This window comes from Passer domesticus, chromosome 3 (genome assembly GCF_036417665.1).
Source record: "Passer domesticus isolate bPasDom1 chromosome 3, bPasDom1.hap1, whole genome shotgun sequence".
Lineage (NCBI taxonomy): Eukaryota > Metazoa > Chordata > Aves > Passeriformes > Passeridae > Passer > Passer domesticus.
The window spans coordinates 88,610,004-88,624,880 of NC_087476.1; the positions used below are offsets into that span (position 1 = coordinate 88,610,004).

General features: G+C 36.5%; 1 protein-coding gene across 4 annotated transcripts in view; it reads left to right on the forward strand.

The window, feature by feature from the left end:
- USH2A (usherin) overlaps positions 1–14,877 on the forward strand; it is a 391,511-nt gene that overhangs the window by 47,952 nt on the left and 328,682 nt on the right. For all 4 annotated transcript variants that reach the window (XM_064414216.1, XM_064414218.1, XM_064414217.1 and 1 more), the window contains 6 exons: positions 1,091–1,226; positions 2,417–2,480; positions 4,795–5,089; positions 6,361–6,545; positions 9,616–9,837; positions 11,160–11,253. In XM_064414216.1, the coding sequence (XP_064270286.1) occupies positions 1,091–1,226; positions 2,417–2,480; positions 4,795–5,089; positions 6,361–6,545; positions 9,616–9,837; positions 11,160–11,253 (996 nt within the window). The remainder of the gene's footprint in view (positions 1–1,090; positions 1,227–2,416; positions 2,481–4,794; positions 5,090–6,360; positions 6,546–9,615; positions 9,838–11,159; positions 11,254–14,877) is intronic.

Here is a 14,877-nt window from a genome sequence, read left to right on the forward strand (position 1 = left end):
GCAAAATTAAAATAATGCACTTTAATTGGCAGCAGCAAAATGGTGTTTCAGAATTTTAAAGCTACCAAGTTATCATGTGAAAAAAGCTTTATGCAAGCTAAACATTGCTAAAACCCAAGTAATTTTTTTTTCAATTAAACTTTCTAAAATAAAAATTTTTGGTGAGTCCAACTTAGTTTCTATAATTAACTTCATTAATGGGGACCTGATTATAGCCATAGTACTTCTGGTTTTCATTTTCTGTGGGCCTGTATTTTTTAAATGAGAATACTGAATTTCGTATAATGTAAGGCTGAAAAGCACTCCCACATTATTAAACTTTTCCTAATTTTGGGTAACCTAAATCTAAGCATTTCTAATGCAAAAAACCCCCCCAACTTTGTAAAAGCTCAGCATCTTGTGACTTTGTGGAGCTAGGAGAATGCCATAAAGTATTTCTATGAACGTTAGCTCAGATTTAAAATGAATTGGCAGGAAAGGGAGCACTTGCAGAAAACAGTACCCTGGGGTGCTGGCTGAGTGCATATTCCTAGCCAAGGGTTCCCTGGATGAAGGGGAATTACCCAGTGGGTGTAAAGCAGATGTAGGCAGTTCTGTACCATTCCCTTCAGCCCTTGTAGAAGAAGCATGCTTGGGTTAGGGACGTGTTTTGGGGGCTGTTGGAGGCCTATGTTTGATTATCCTGAGCATGGTGTGCAGCCCCTTGAGGCCTGTTTGAAGTGATGTGTGAGAAGAGCTGTGACAGCTGTAACATGTGCTCATGGCCTGAAGTGGTGATAGAGCTGTAACCAGCCTAGTACCTTGTGAAACACACCCACTCTTCCTCTCTTCCCCTCCATCTCCACCAGATCCCTGTGGTGTAGTTCCTTCTTTGATTTAATCCCTGTGGAAATTTTATATTCTCTGCATCTGAGTGGTGATCTGTTAATGAAAAAAACCTTACTCCTTTCAGTAGGCACCAAAAATAGACATACAACAAATAACCTGAGGTAATGTTTTCAGTTAATCAGTGATAGACAAAAAAAATGTAGAGAAATCAAAGTGATTGCATGATAAAGCATGTGTTTGCCCCTTTACATTGGTTCTATAGGTGCATCACAGCCGTATTAGTTTCTTCTTGAACGGTTGGGAAGATGATAACACAGCATTTGATTCAAGGACTCTTATGGGAACAGTTGCAGATACTGATGCTGATGGTACTCTGCAAATTGGACAAAGCTTCACAGGTAAATCTTGTAGTACTTTAGTGGAATACACTGGAGTAGTCAAAACAAAATATGCATGATGTAGTTAAAAGAAATGTGTGAGTAATTTTAAGTTATCTATATGCTGAGATGTAATACCTTACTGCAGAAGAAAATTCCTATTTTTGTATTATCTTTCTCAAAAGATTGGCTGGAAGATAGAATAAATTATGATCATCTACCAAACATCTATGTATTGGAATAGATAGATGTCTGGTAGATGGTAATAATTTATATTATAAATTCAGGTTTTCCTGAATTCTCTAAAACGTGTATGTAAAGTGACTCATTCCATTAATTTCTGCCCATAGTTTTTCTGAGAAAATATAGGGAACTGTTTCAGAATGGAATTGTGCATGGCCCCTAGACTACACTCCTCTCTCTGCAGAGTCAGGAACAGAGCTGAAGGTTTCTGGCTGTCTTTGTTCTTCAGTTCTATCAATACTCATGTAAACCATGGCAGAATGAGAATCTTTCAGCCTCTAGTAATGCCTGAAAGTTTTGCTCTTCATCTGCTTCTAGAGTTTTATGTGTACTATATCATGACATGATCACTGAAGTGCAGTGGGGGATGTTTGGTTGGTTTTCACTAATTCTTGGCTCTGCAGGTGTAAGAACACTGACTACTGCTCTTCAGGAGCATGCAGCATTTGAAGTTAACTTCTAAATATATGTCACATAAACAGCTTTATTGTGGCATTGGGCAAGAAGGTATTCTGTGTCCCATTTCTTGCAGCTTGTATTTGGAAATGTATTTTGTTGTGGCTTTGATTCTGAATGCTGGATAGCTAACAATCATGTAAAAGAAAGGAATATTTTAAAATGCTTTTTATCTTTATTGTATAAATTGATAGGTACAGTTGTACCTACTGTATCTCTTCTCTAATTAGAGGTGGCACATGGACTGGCTCATTACTTCTGTCTAATGAGCCGATCCCTGTGCCACCTCTCTAATCAGAAAAGAGATAGGTACAAAATGTTCTTATAAAGTTATTATAAATCATTCTTTTTTATCAAAAAAATTAAGTCACTGTCCTCTATAGTTTTGTCCAGGTCCAAGATGGTTTCATTCAGGAGGGGTAATTGTGCAAGAGAGTGCTGAATTAAAGGTGCTCTCATGCAGTGCAAAGCTGCCTTCTGCTCAATAGGTTATTTATAGTATATTTCCTTAGGTTTAGAACAATTTGTTGGAAGAATGCAAGATTTTCGCTTTTACTCAGTGGCACTTACAAACAGGTAAAGAACTTTTATTTTTCTAGCAAAATAAGAGTGTGGTGAGAGGGAAGTGTAGATAAAAATATGCTTATTTCCCAAAGTGTAGTGCTTTTCAGATGTTTCCTTTAGATAATTGCTTGTGACGATGTAGTTCCCTGAGCCTCATTTCAAAGATTGCCTTTAATCTAAAAAATCTTGAGTTGAAATAAATTCAATGACTGAATGTGTTTTTCTTTTGAACTGTTGCTTAAATAGGCTTGATGTATGTAGTATATACATGTAGCGAAACAAAACACTGTAATAAATATGTGCTCTCCTTGTTATTGTTGTCCTTGCTACAGCCTGACTTAGTATGTATTCTGCAGAGAATAGATCCAGTTGTTAGATTTCAATGCTTATAAACTGTCTAGGTGTTACCTACTCATAATTCTGTCATAACAGTCTGTGCTGATAAGCTTAGTCCTGGTGGATAAGACTTGCTAAGCTTCCTCCAAGCTGCGTGTGAACTGTAGGGCAAGGAGGGGAGCTGCAGGGTCAAAACTGGACCACTCAGATAGCAGTCTGATGAGGAGGACAGGCATCCCAAGGGATTGACACTCTGGTTTTGTGGGTGGAAGGTTGGCTTCCCCTGCTTAGCTGTTGCCTTCCTCGGTTTCACTTCCCCACAGTATCTATGTCGGGTAGTCTTGGTGCTCCCCCGCCCCACGTACACACCCCTGCCCCAAGGTGTCACTGTCCCTTGCTCTCCAGATGAGGTTGTCACCATAAGCCACCAATGAGTTAGCTACCTCAGTCCGCAGAGCCCTGGGCAATTGCTTTGACTTCCTGTGTTCCTGAGGCCAAATTACTGTTGCCACTGCAATTTCTCCTGCCCTCCAGCCTCCCTTCCTAGCACATTACAAAGAGATGTTACCTTTGTTATCCAGCTCATGCTGGATTAATCCAGTCATTTCAGGCTGGCCAGAAGTAGTCAGGTCCTATTTGTCTGTGTGGTGCTTCTGGGGAGGCTGCACACAATGACACTCGGGACTGCAGACCTTCAGGCTACTTAATGATAGTCTTTCAATAGGATGTAGAGCAGTTTCCTAGAAGCTCAGCTGTCTGCAGGACGCTATGATGAACTGAGATCCTGTGAATTGGAAGCATAAATGTGAATCTGAATTCCAAGTTTTATGAAAATCACATTGGTTGTATTTCTCAGAGCAATGCTTGTCAAGTCTTTTGAACTACAATTTTGGTCAGTGAAATGAATAAAGCTTAACAATTGAAAATCAAGGTATTTTACAAACTGTTTTGACTTACTGATGTCTTTCTAGATTTGGTTTATATCCACAAATAACCTGGTCCAAAATGTTTCTCTGGGATGAACTGGGAAGGAAAGTCTTGCCTGCATACCAATTAATTTAGGCTGTGGATATGTAAGAAGTCCTGTAACTCTGGGTTCTGTGGAAGCTGTAGTGGCAGCTAGCAAGTATTTATTTGCTTAATAAACACACAAAATTATGTTCTTACTGATAAAGTAGGAAAATGGGAAAAGTTACAAGGTATAAATATAAAAATTCAGTCTCTTCTAGACTCACAGAATCTTTCCTTTATATCAACGATGAGCAGATAAAGACCTGTCATGTCATCCGTATATCTGCTTCCTTGCCTTCCTACCTACCTTCGTATTTATTGCAGTTACTGATGTCAGAGGGGACTGAAGTGTCTCAGTGATTTGGCATGACTAGGTTGATTGCAGTAAAAAAAGGAGACATCTTGATAAAAGTTAGTTAAAAATGAAAACATTTCTATCCAAATTTCCTAAGGTACAATATGATATTGTTCAAGCTGGTCTTTTGGGAGGGTTTGAGTGCAAACATTGAACTTCACTGTGGTTACAGGCAGTATATTGGCACTATGTTGTGTTTAAGAACAGAATTCAGACTGCTGATTGGAGTTAGACATGATGCTGCAATAAAATGTTAAGAGTTTTTATCCTTGCATCTATGATGGGATTAATCCATCTACCTTTAGACCTCTCACCAAAGAACTCATTTCCCATGGTGTCTGAAGAACTCCATATATGTGGAGAAATGAAAGGAGCTCCAGAGGGTTCTTCACAGATGTTTTCTGAAGATGCTTACTGCTGCCATTGATAATGCAGAGACCTTGAGGGAGGGGAGGGGAGCCTTCACTCCTACCTGAGTGTCCCATTCTTATAAGCTTACATCAGGAGTTTAGGGCTTCTACTATAATCAAACCTGAATTTTGTTTAATCTATGAGCCTAGATGCACAAAGTGACATTTGTTCTTGTTGTCATGTATCTAATTACTATTCTCTATGCTGTGACAGAGAAATTTTGGAAGTGTTCTCTGGAAAATTCCCTCATCTTCATACACAGTCTGAGTGCCGCTGTCCTGGAAGTCATCCCCGAGTACACCCTTTGATACAGAGGTACTGCATCCCTAATGGTGCAGATGACACCACTAATGACAGGGTGCTGAGGCTGGATGCAGAAGCCCATCCTCTCTACTACATCAATGATAATGACATTGGGACCACTTGGATTTCATCTGTGTTTGCTAATACTGCAGGTCTGGATCGTGGTGTTTCAATCACAATAGATTTACAAAATGGACAGTATCAGGTAATGGGAAGATGCCAATTGCCATTTATTAAAACAAAACAAATTTTTGTAATTTGCAATTTTATAGCTATTGTATTGCAATTTTGAGGATATTCAAACCTTATGCTTTAAAACCTTATCCTTAGAGGACCAGGAAGAAAGTTTCCTTTACTGGCATATAACAGTGCAAAAGGCAAGAGAATGCATTATGTTTCTTGGCATTCTTTTTTAATCTGCCTGTTTTAACCAGCAGTAATCTAGAGTAGATATGCAAGAGTAGATATCCTGTGTGAAGGCACCGATATGTAGAAACTGATTGTTGTCTCTTAACTCCACTTTTGTAAATTTCAACTTTTATTTTAATTTCTATTAAAACTTAAGATGCTTTTTTTTGTACCTGCTGGTAGAAAACTAACTGCAGACAAATGAAATCAAATGCATATTGACATATTAGAGGGTGTTTCTGTTTGTAGATGTTCTGGAGGTGATAGATTAGCTGCCCAAGGAATATGAAAGGAGAAAATGATAAGCAGATGTAGTTATTGAAGAGGCCATATTGCTCCTAACCCTCCACTAGACTCTTGAAGAATGTCAGAATGTCTTGGAAAGAGGAACATATCAGAAGTGGGACTGCATTCACAATAGGAAATTCACCAAATTTCTGTATATTCTTTCTGCCCTGTTTTTTTTATTAATGGTGATTAGGGAAAGAATGTGATGACAGGCTTTGACTACATATGTAGACATTAGTCATTTAGTTAAAAGTGATTTCAAAGGAATGTGGAATTCTTGACTTTTGCTTATTTGATACACACACTTCTGCTTAAGCAGTATGCTGAGGGAAGTGTTCTTTGAAACAACATAAGTATTTGATGAGATTTTGAGCTAAAAATATAGAGAATAAAAAAAATCCCAAAACCTGCTGTCAGACAAACAACTCATTAAATGTTTGGCAACACAAAGTTACAACTTTCATTTTTACCAAAATAACATGGCTGTAACAAATCGTGGACCTGACTTTGCAGTGCATTTTCAAACAGTCTTTGAGAAAAACTGAAGTTCGGATGCAGTAGTTCAGTGGTTGTCTGATAGTGTCTGGGAAATCAAAGAGCTTGTTCAACAAAAAGATACTCTCTGGCTTTAGTTGGGACTATGTGGGATGAAATATGGCTGCTTCTGTCTGTGAGTGGTAAAGTAGACTGTATAGTTACATTAAAAAGAAAAGGTTTAAATTCTCATTGTTTTACAACTTACCCATTAATATCAGTTCATAATTTGTTATCTTCTTGTAGGTATTCTATATTATAATGCAGTTCTTTAGCCCACACCCTGAAGCAATAAAAATTGAAAGGAAAAAAAGAGATGATCTAGAATGGGAAGACTGGCAATATTTTGCTAGAAATTGCAGTATTTTTGAAATGGAGAACAATGGATCTCTGGAAAAACCAGACTCTGTCAACTGTCTCCAGATGCATAGGTATGAGTGGGTATTATATGCATAATACAGATGGTTTGAACAGGTAACATCCTGACATGATTCAGTGCTATGTCCCAATGAGACAGAATCTTTTAATTTTGGTACACTCACTTGTTATGGACTGCTGAATATATCAAAGATCCTAAACATGACCTTTCAACTCAAAATTGCCAAAAAGTCTTCTGTAATGTTTATCAGATTTTAATAATTTATGACTGTGAGTCAGTTGATTCCTCTGTTATTTTTGAGGCAGACTTTCAAAATGTTACATGTTAGTGTTTTGATGGCTATTGTCAGTAGAATTGCAGAACACCGAGAGGATGAGTGGATGAAGGTACTAATATGACATTATTCGAAACTGTCTAGTGAATGTGAAAGTCTACCTTCTGGTCTCTGGGAGGGCAACTTGCTCTGGAGCTTAGGAGAGAGGCCAGACTGAAGTACAAAAGCCAGTCATTCAACCACACTAGTGTTACACAACACATGTAAGAAACGAGTTGAAAATGGTATCTTGAAGCTTTCTCATCTTTCTAAGCAAGAAGCAATATAAAACTGTGGGAAGAGTGGCAAGAAGGATTATGACCATTTATAAATATGTTGCAAGCCATTTTACTGACAATTAACTTGTGAAAATTGAAAGCTATATAATATATAAAATATACATTTCATAAATATAGTGTATAACTTATATAATAGTTAATTGTTACCATATTACACACACACACATGTGTGTGTATGTACACACACATATATGTAATTGAACTTCTGCCACTAAATGCATTCAACTGCATTATCTCTTGCCTGAGTTCAGATGCCAGTCAGTATTAGATTTTTTTAGTTCTTGGCTGGAAATCAGTGAGAAAATACATTTCCAGGTGCTGTAGGTACTTTGCCTTTTATTTTTTTTTTCCACTTTTGCTCCCTTTCTAAGACTTTTCAAGTGTCAGCATCTTTGTCTATTCTCCAGGAGTTGAGTATTCTGAGGAGAGGAGCATAAGGTCATTTGAGTTACACCACTCTTCTGAAAAGGAATCTGAGCTTTATTGCTGATATTTGAAGCAGAGGGTAGAGGAGAAGGGAAATATCTTAAGACAAGTGTTTTTTGATAAATAAACCAAGTGAGGTGCAATATCACTCTCAGCCCGAAAATACGTATTTGTATAATTTCAAAAAAGAGCCAAGGAGTTAAACATGGACTGTTTCCATAAATGTTTTCTAAGCAGCACAGTTTCTCCCCTTCAATTAAAATGTAAATGATGATAGGAAATTATATGAATAAATAATTTTTGTGTACAGCTGCTGTACAGAAAGCTTTAAGTGATAAGACATATATTGGTGAATATTTTGTGTGCTTCCAAAGAGAAGCTACTGTTGAAACAAAGCTCCAGATTTATGTCAGCAGTGTAACAGAGTTCCCTGGAGGATTTTATTGTAAAACAAAACTTGTTTCTCTCTCTTTCCTCTCATGCCCACAAACTTGTACCTGCCAAGACATGTCCAGATTCTCCGTCCAGGATTTAGACACCAGTGTCCTTGTGTCCTAGTGGCCTATCTAGGATTCCCTGGATTTACATGGAAGACAAATGACCTTGGTTTTGAAATCCTTCCTGTAACTTGATGGTTCTTGGTTTGGTGATCGCATGCTAGGACTGAATGGACTCACTTTTGTGTCCTTTAGGAAATGAAAGTGATTAAGGTTTTTGTTTCTCCATCCTGTACCACCTATGTAAGTTAGGAGTTGCTCACTGTCCTTTATCCCCCTATCAGAGGCTTGAATCTTTGCTTAGTCTGAATATTGGCTGACCCTTATTTTAGAATCTCCTTTGTTTTCCTGAGAAACTGTGTGTAGATGCCCTAAAATCTTGATGACCTGCTTATCTAGTTGCCATCAGCCTTACAGTCTTTCTGCTGTTCCTTCTGATGTTTCCATACCAACATGGTGTTGTTTATCTGCCGTTTGTACCTGTCTGAACATTTCCATTACAGCTGTATACAACATGGAAGAAATATATTTTATTTAGTTTTCTGTGGAGGGAAAGAGAAGACATAATCACCCAGAGAAACAGATACATTCCACTGAGATTTTTGTGAAGTACTGACCTGGATTAGGAGCAAGGGAAATTCAAAGATCCTTCACAAAGACAGAAGAGCTTGACTCAGCCGACCTAGCCTAACTAGAAATCTCATCTTTCAAAAACTGACATATTTTCAAGTGACATTTTTTGAGTGTTGCATGTCAGGTGCCAGGTGATAATGTGGGATACCTATTTTTAATGATCCCGTGTAGGTGTGCAAATAAGCAGACATTCTTTTCTCTTCCGGAGGCTAAACTCTGCCTAGTATATAGACCATCATGACATGATTCATACCAAGTTGTGAAAATGTAAACTTTGTATCTACTTGTTTACTCAGTTTTACTTGAATTCTCAGGATTGTCCTTCCCCTTCCTAGGCTTAAATATGCAGTTTTACTCTCAATCTTACTGCTTTCCATTAAATTATCTTGCCCTTCACTTGCTAGAAGGTAGCATGTGTTTCTAACTCTGCTCACTCAGATGAGCAGATGATACGGTCCCGTGACTCTGGAATTCAAAATATAACAATGGTTTCTGTATGTTTGCTTTATGTGTTTAGCAGATGTATTACTAACAATGTAAGCCTATTAATTATTTTGTTAGTTGTCTGAATGTTTTCCTTTGATGGTTCAAGCCTAGTTCATGTTTCTCAAGGACAGTGTGTTCAACATCTTGAAAACATGTGCAGGTGACACTGTATCAGTCACACTTTAATCATATTTTGAAGTTGTCTGATAAAGGCTTTACTTTTAATTTGAAACTTTGGGTCTGGAGAAGAGTGTGGTAGTTTTAGAACAAAACAGACATATGCAGGACATTTCTTTTCCCCGTCTTGAATTCTGGTGACTGGGAATCCACTGACATAATTTTTATTCAGAAAGCACGAAACCACCATTTACAGTTAAGACCCTCTCTGAGAAATAATATGTTAGGGGCTAGAATCTGTAAAATATGTAATGTTTTGAGTTTAATTTGTTTTCCTCTCTATTTAAACAGCTTTACACCATATTCTCATGGTAATCTAACTTTCAGTGTTCTTACCCCGGAACCAAATCACCGACCTGGTTACAATGATTTTTATAATACTCCATCTCTTCAAGAATTTGTAAAAGCTGCACAAGTGAGGATTCATCTCCGTGGCCAGTATCACACTAGTGAACCTTGGGTAAATTTTAGACATAGGTACTATGGAGTTAATGAAATTACAGTCAGTGGAAGGTAAGTGTTACGTGACTCTTCCCACATCCAGAACTGTCTCTGACTGTTACAGCTCTGCGTGGCATATAAGGACCTGCCTAAAATTTGATCAACTTGTTTTGCTTTTACATGTATCCTTGAGAAAGGAATTTGGTCTGAAGCAGTGTATCAAGTTGGAAATGATAGGTGTACTGTTTTGTAAAACTGTTTGCTCACATTTTATTTTACAATTAATTGTACTTTTTACACAAATATGTCAAAAGAAATCCTTTCCTTGGAATTACCAGTGCCTCTAAGCAACGGCTTATGACTGAAACAATGGCTTGTGCTTTATTTCAGTAACTCTTCCAAGCTATAGATTACCAGACATGGCAATTTTAACAGTCAATGCAGAGTTCATTCTTTGTTTTAGTTGGAGTTTTCCTTTCAAAATTGGGTAGCTGTCAGTACAACTGTTTTTATTGTTGTATTGTTGTATTACCTGTGACTGACAACTTTATTGTATATGATAAGTGTGCTGTCTTGTGAAGAGAGTAATTATGGCCTGAAAATAATATGCAAATTTGGCAATGAAATAGTTTCCAAGAAGCATATGGTGCAGATTTGTAAGTGTTATTATTCCTGAAGTTATTTTGGTAGCTCTCATTTTGAGAGAAAGCACCCTGTTAGAAGTCATGTTTACTTTAAAATTTTCTATTTCAATAATATATTTTGATTATTGATTTAGATGTGTTATGATAATGCATTTACTAAAACAGCTTTACCTCGGTGATGATGTAACAATAAAATAATTTGAACTGTAGTTTGCAAAGCTGTGTCATGCTTCCAGAAGAGCAGCCTTTCAAGTAGAGTGGTATGGTTATTGACTATTAATTAAGACCTTATACAGATTTTATTTTACTAAGAAATAGAAATTTTAATGGAGATAAAATGGGTTAAAATTGAAAATTATTCCTGATGTGGTTAAGATTTCTTGAAAAACTAGAGCCGCTCTGGAAGTTTTAATATTGATGGATAATTGTAATTTATTTAATAAAAAAATACATATTAATGTTACATACTGAAATACAGTTCTCATTACATATCATATAAGGCAAGAGTAGCTCTACTACATGCTGGTTTTATTTTCTTGAAAAGCAATTCTTGATGCTTAAAAATATATTGAGTGAAATAATCTTTTGTAGTTTACTGCACATAAGAACGTTCTCTTTGGTGACATTTATTTGTCCTTAATAAAGAACCAGACTATGTAATACACAAAATTGACTTTGTGACTGTGTAATATATTTTTTCACAGATGTGTTTTCATGTTCTAACTTTTGACACTACCTTTGTTCTTTCAGGTGTAATTGCCATGGCCATGCTGATAATTGTGACACAGCTATGAAACCATACAGGTGCCTCTGTATCAAGAAAAGCTATACAGAAGGAAATAATGTGAGTTTCACCTTTGTCTGTCTGTGCCACCTATGAACAGCCTCAACACTGGGATTTCAGTCCTGGGAAAGAGTGTGTATATGTGTGTTAGTGTAGGCCTGTCTTTCAGAGGGAAACTTTATGTGGCAGATTTGTTTCAATTAAGGAAAAAGTTGTATTCCACTTTCCACCCTCACCAAAAGCCATTCCACCACAGACCATCAGGAGTGTTGTGTTCAGGGATTTGATTTCTTATTAGAGATTATGCCACTTTCAAACATTAGATGCAAACCTTAGATTAGACTGTGAGCATCTGATAAAGATTGTCTCTGCCTGCTGTAGCAACCAGCAAGAGTCCCGTAGGGTGAAGGTACTGCTCCATGGTAAGTTTAGTCTGCTCCTGTGGACTCCAGGCCCATTCAATAGGTGGAATGCAGTAAGCAAAGTCCTGGAGTTCAGCTTCCAATTTAATTTCATTTGAAAGGAAACAAAGAGTTCAAGTGGTCCATAATGTAATCCAAAGCACCATAAATGCAAAATTATAATTTTCATTTGTGATTCTAACAGTTTTATAATTCTTGACTGTGGAAGGACCAAAATGAGTTTGATTACTGTAAGTAATGATATTCTAGGTAACTAGGTGGAGGAGAGCTCAATGGTACTACTTTTCCCTTAGTTCATGCAGCCTTTGGTTTTCTTGGAAGCTGTTCGAATGCAACCTAACAAAAGCAGAGTATGTATGTATGAGTACGTATGAGTAAAAAAAAAAAACTTTCTCAAAGAAAAGGTTCCCTAAATTAATTATTTATCTCAAAAAGAAAAAAAAGGAGAAGAAGTTTAGTTTAAGAAAAAATGAGCTACATCAAAGGAATGAAGCCCTCAGTCTCACTGAGTGTTAGATTTCCATTGTGAGTACATGATGTATTCCTTGCTACATTTATGTCTTTTGGAAGCAGACTTTCTAAAAATTAAGAAGGGGTTATATGGAATAGCAGCAGCAGTAGCAAAGGGGAGACTAATCACACATCAAAAAGAATCCCAAGTAGTCTGTGCTTGCAGGAACAGAGTGAGGAGAGGTAACCTCAGAGCATTTGATACAGTGCTTATGATTGTGTGAAAGATTTTTGTAATATATCATAGGGGTTCTCACTTCTTAAGCAGGAGCGTAGGATATGCAGTCTAAATGGGACTTGAACCAAAATTTCAAGTTTTTAGATGGGTCAAATTAGAAAAAAAAATTCAAGCTGACAGTGTCCCTTTAATTAGAACTCACATTGTGAAATGTTACTTTGTAAGGATTAATTATAAATAATTAATAAGATCTGGAAGTTCACCAAGCACTCTTGCAAGACTTATGCTACATTGTGAAAACAAACCAAATACATTTTAATGATGTGTCTGCCTTATCAGATATTTCCTGTCAATGTTAATGGGTTGTTCCACTGAGTATCACATCTTTGATTTGGCATATATGCATTGTAACTATAATTGAAGTGCTTGAATTAACTGTATTAATTCAGAGTACAATAAGGATGTTGTTTAATAATTTTTCTCATTCTTTAATAACCATGTCAGTATCTATTAAGCATGAAATAAAATAGCAGTAGTGATAAAATAGAATTAGTATGTGGAAATATATCACTAACTACTTTGAATTTTGTCAAAGATTTGCATGGAATCCAAATAGCTTAAAGATTTTTTTTTGTAAGACTAACACTTAAAAGCAAAACAAAAGTCCATCCTGATTTTTGACTATCACTGGCACTGATAAAACTCTGTCTGATAGATTTACACCTGTTTCTTTGGCTCCCACGCCAGTAAATTTGGAATGGTAAAAATATTTTTTTTGTTTGTTTGTTTGTTTGTTTTGATTAAGTAAGCATTTGGTGACACATATTTCCAAATATAACTTTCTTAGTAGAGAAAAAGAAAATATTTTTGAGAAGAAATAGCATTATCAGCTAGCAGTTTTTTTTAAACTTAAGTTCTGTATTAGCCGAGTAAGTCTCCACAACTGAGGGGCTATAAGAAATTTTTTGGCTTTGGGGTGGGTTTTTCAATGTCTTTTACTAGAAATCAGAGATTCTTGAAAAGCTTTTTACATATAGCAGAGTATGTCCTTGTAAGATTGACACGTAACACAGCTAAATGTCTTGAATTTATCTGTCATATACGTCTGGCTAGCTGTTGGGCAGCAAAGCAGTACCAGAAATGAAAAACCTGCATAACTATTACAAATAGAAATATTAGTTTACGTATTTGCATCACTATGTGCTGAAATCCGACATACCAAATGGATTTTTTTTCCTGAGTTCCATTTTGGTGAAGAATGATGATGAAATATGTTCCTATGAAATCTGAGATGGGAAGAAGAGGTTGCTTAAGAATGATTTGTGGATGTTGAGGGGCAAGATTATTAAAAAAGAGGAAATTAGTCCTCACAAAGCTTGTCTCTCATTTTCTAAAAAAAATGTTCAGCTTCTTCATTTACAAGTTGTTCTCTAAATGCCCTGGGTCCAGCTTTGGGAGATAGCTAGATATCTCTTCCTTTTACAAATGGAAACTGAGGGACTGAGAGTGGAGTCCAGAGTTTGGTAATGTTTGTATGCAAATATTAGCTTTTAGACTTGAGGAAAGGTATGTTCAAAAACTTACCAAGCTGTCACATGATGAGCTGAAAATGGCCCATGAAAGAACAAGACAGTCAGGCAAGGTTAGCTTTACATTGCAACTTCAGAGCCTCTTTTAAATCAACTGTATAGAACTTAATAGAGAAATATAATGGCAAAAGAAAGGAATAATTACAGAAATTATAATAGAAAAGAAAATCTAAAATAAATTAAGCCACTCTGATAAATGCTTGAGAAGATATGAATGGAAGTGAGAGATTGACTGGATGCAGTAAAGGTTTCAGGTCTTCAGTTTTCCATAATGGTTTTAAACATCTGAGGTCTGAAAACTGGATATGGCATATGTTGTTTTATCAAGAATTGAATAAGCAAGATGTTTCATATTGTTACAGAAGAAGCTATGTAAACCGTAGTTAAAGGTCAATCTACATCATGTTAGATGTTGGAATTAATTATAAATAGTACATGAGGAGCTGTAAATATTAACTACAGTACACTCAATAACAATTCTCACTTGCAGAAATAAGTAAGCTAGCAAAAAATGCAATTTTTGGTACACGGAGCTTTGGGATGGAACCCTATAAGACACCTTTCATTTCTATTCTGTCCTCTTTGGTCCCTTGGAGTCACTTAGCATTATAATTTTGGTGTTTTTTGGTTTTTTTCCCCTAGTAAAACCTGGCTTTTAAGTTTAAAAGCTCTTTGATCACTGGGGAGTCGACAAGAGACAGATGTAGTTCATGTATAGTCTTGGTAGATATTAAAATGCTGTGATAAGGGTGCTGGTGAAAGCCAGGAGGAAATTAAGACTGTCTGTAGAGTATGGCAAAGCTATCTGGAACAGGTATTCCCTAGAAATCATATTTGTTTGGCTAAGGAAATGAAATAGAGTGAAAGCATAGTGGGTGGATACAGAAGAGCATCTTGTAGGAAGGAAAGAATGGTATATGATTAATTATCCGATTACAGTCAACACTTAGAGGGCAGCATAAACATGGGTGCTATACATAATAGA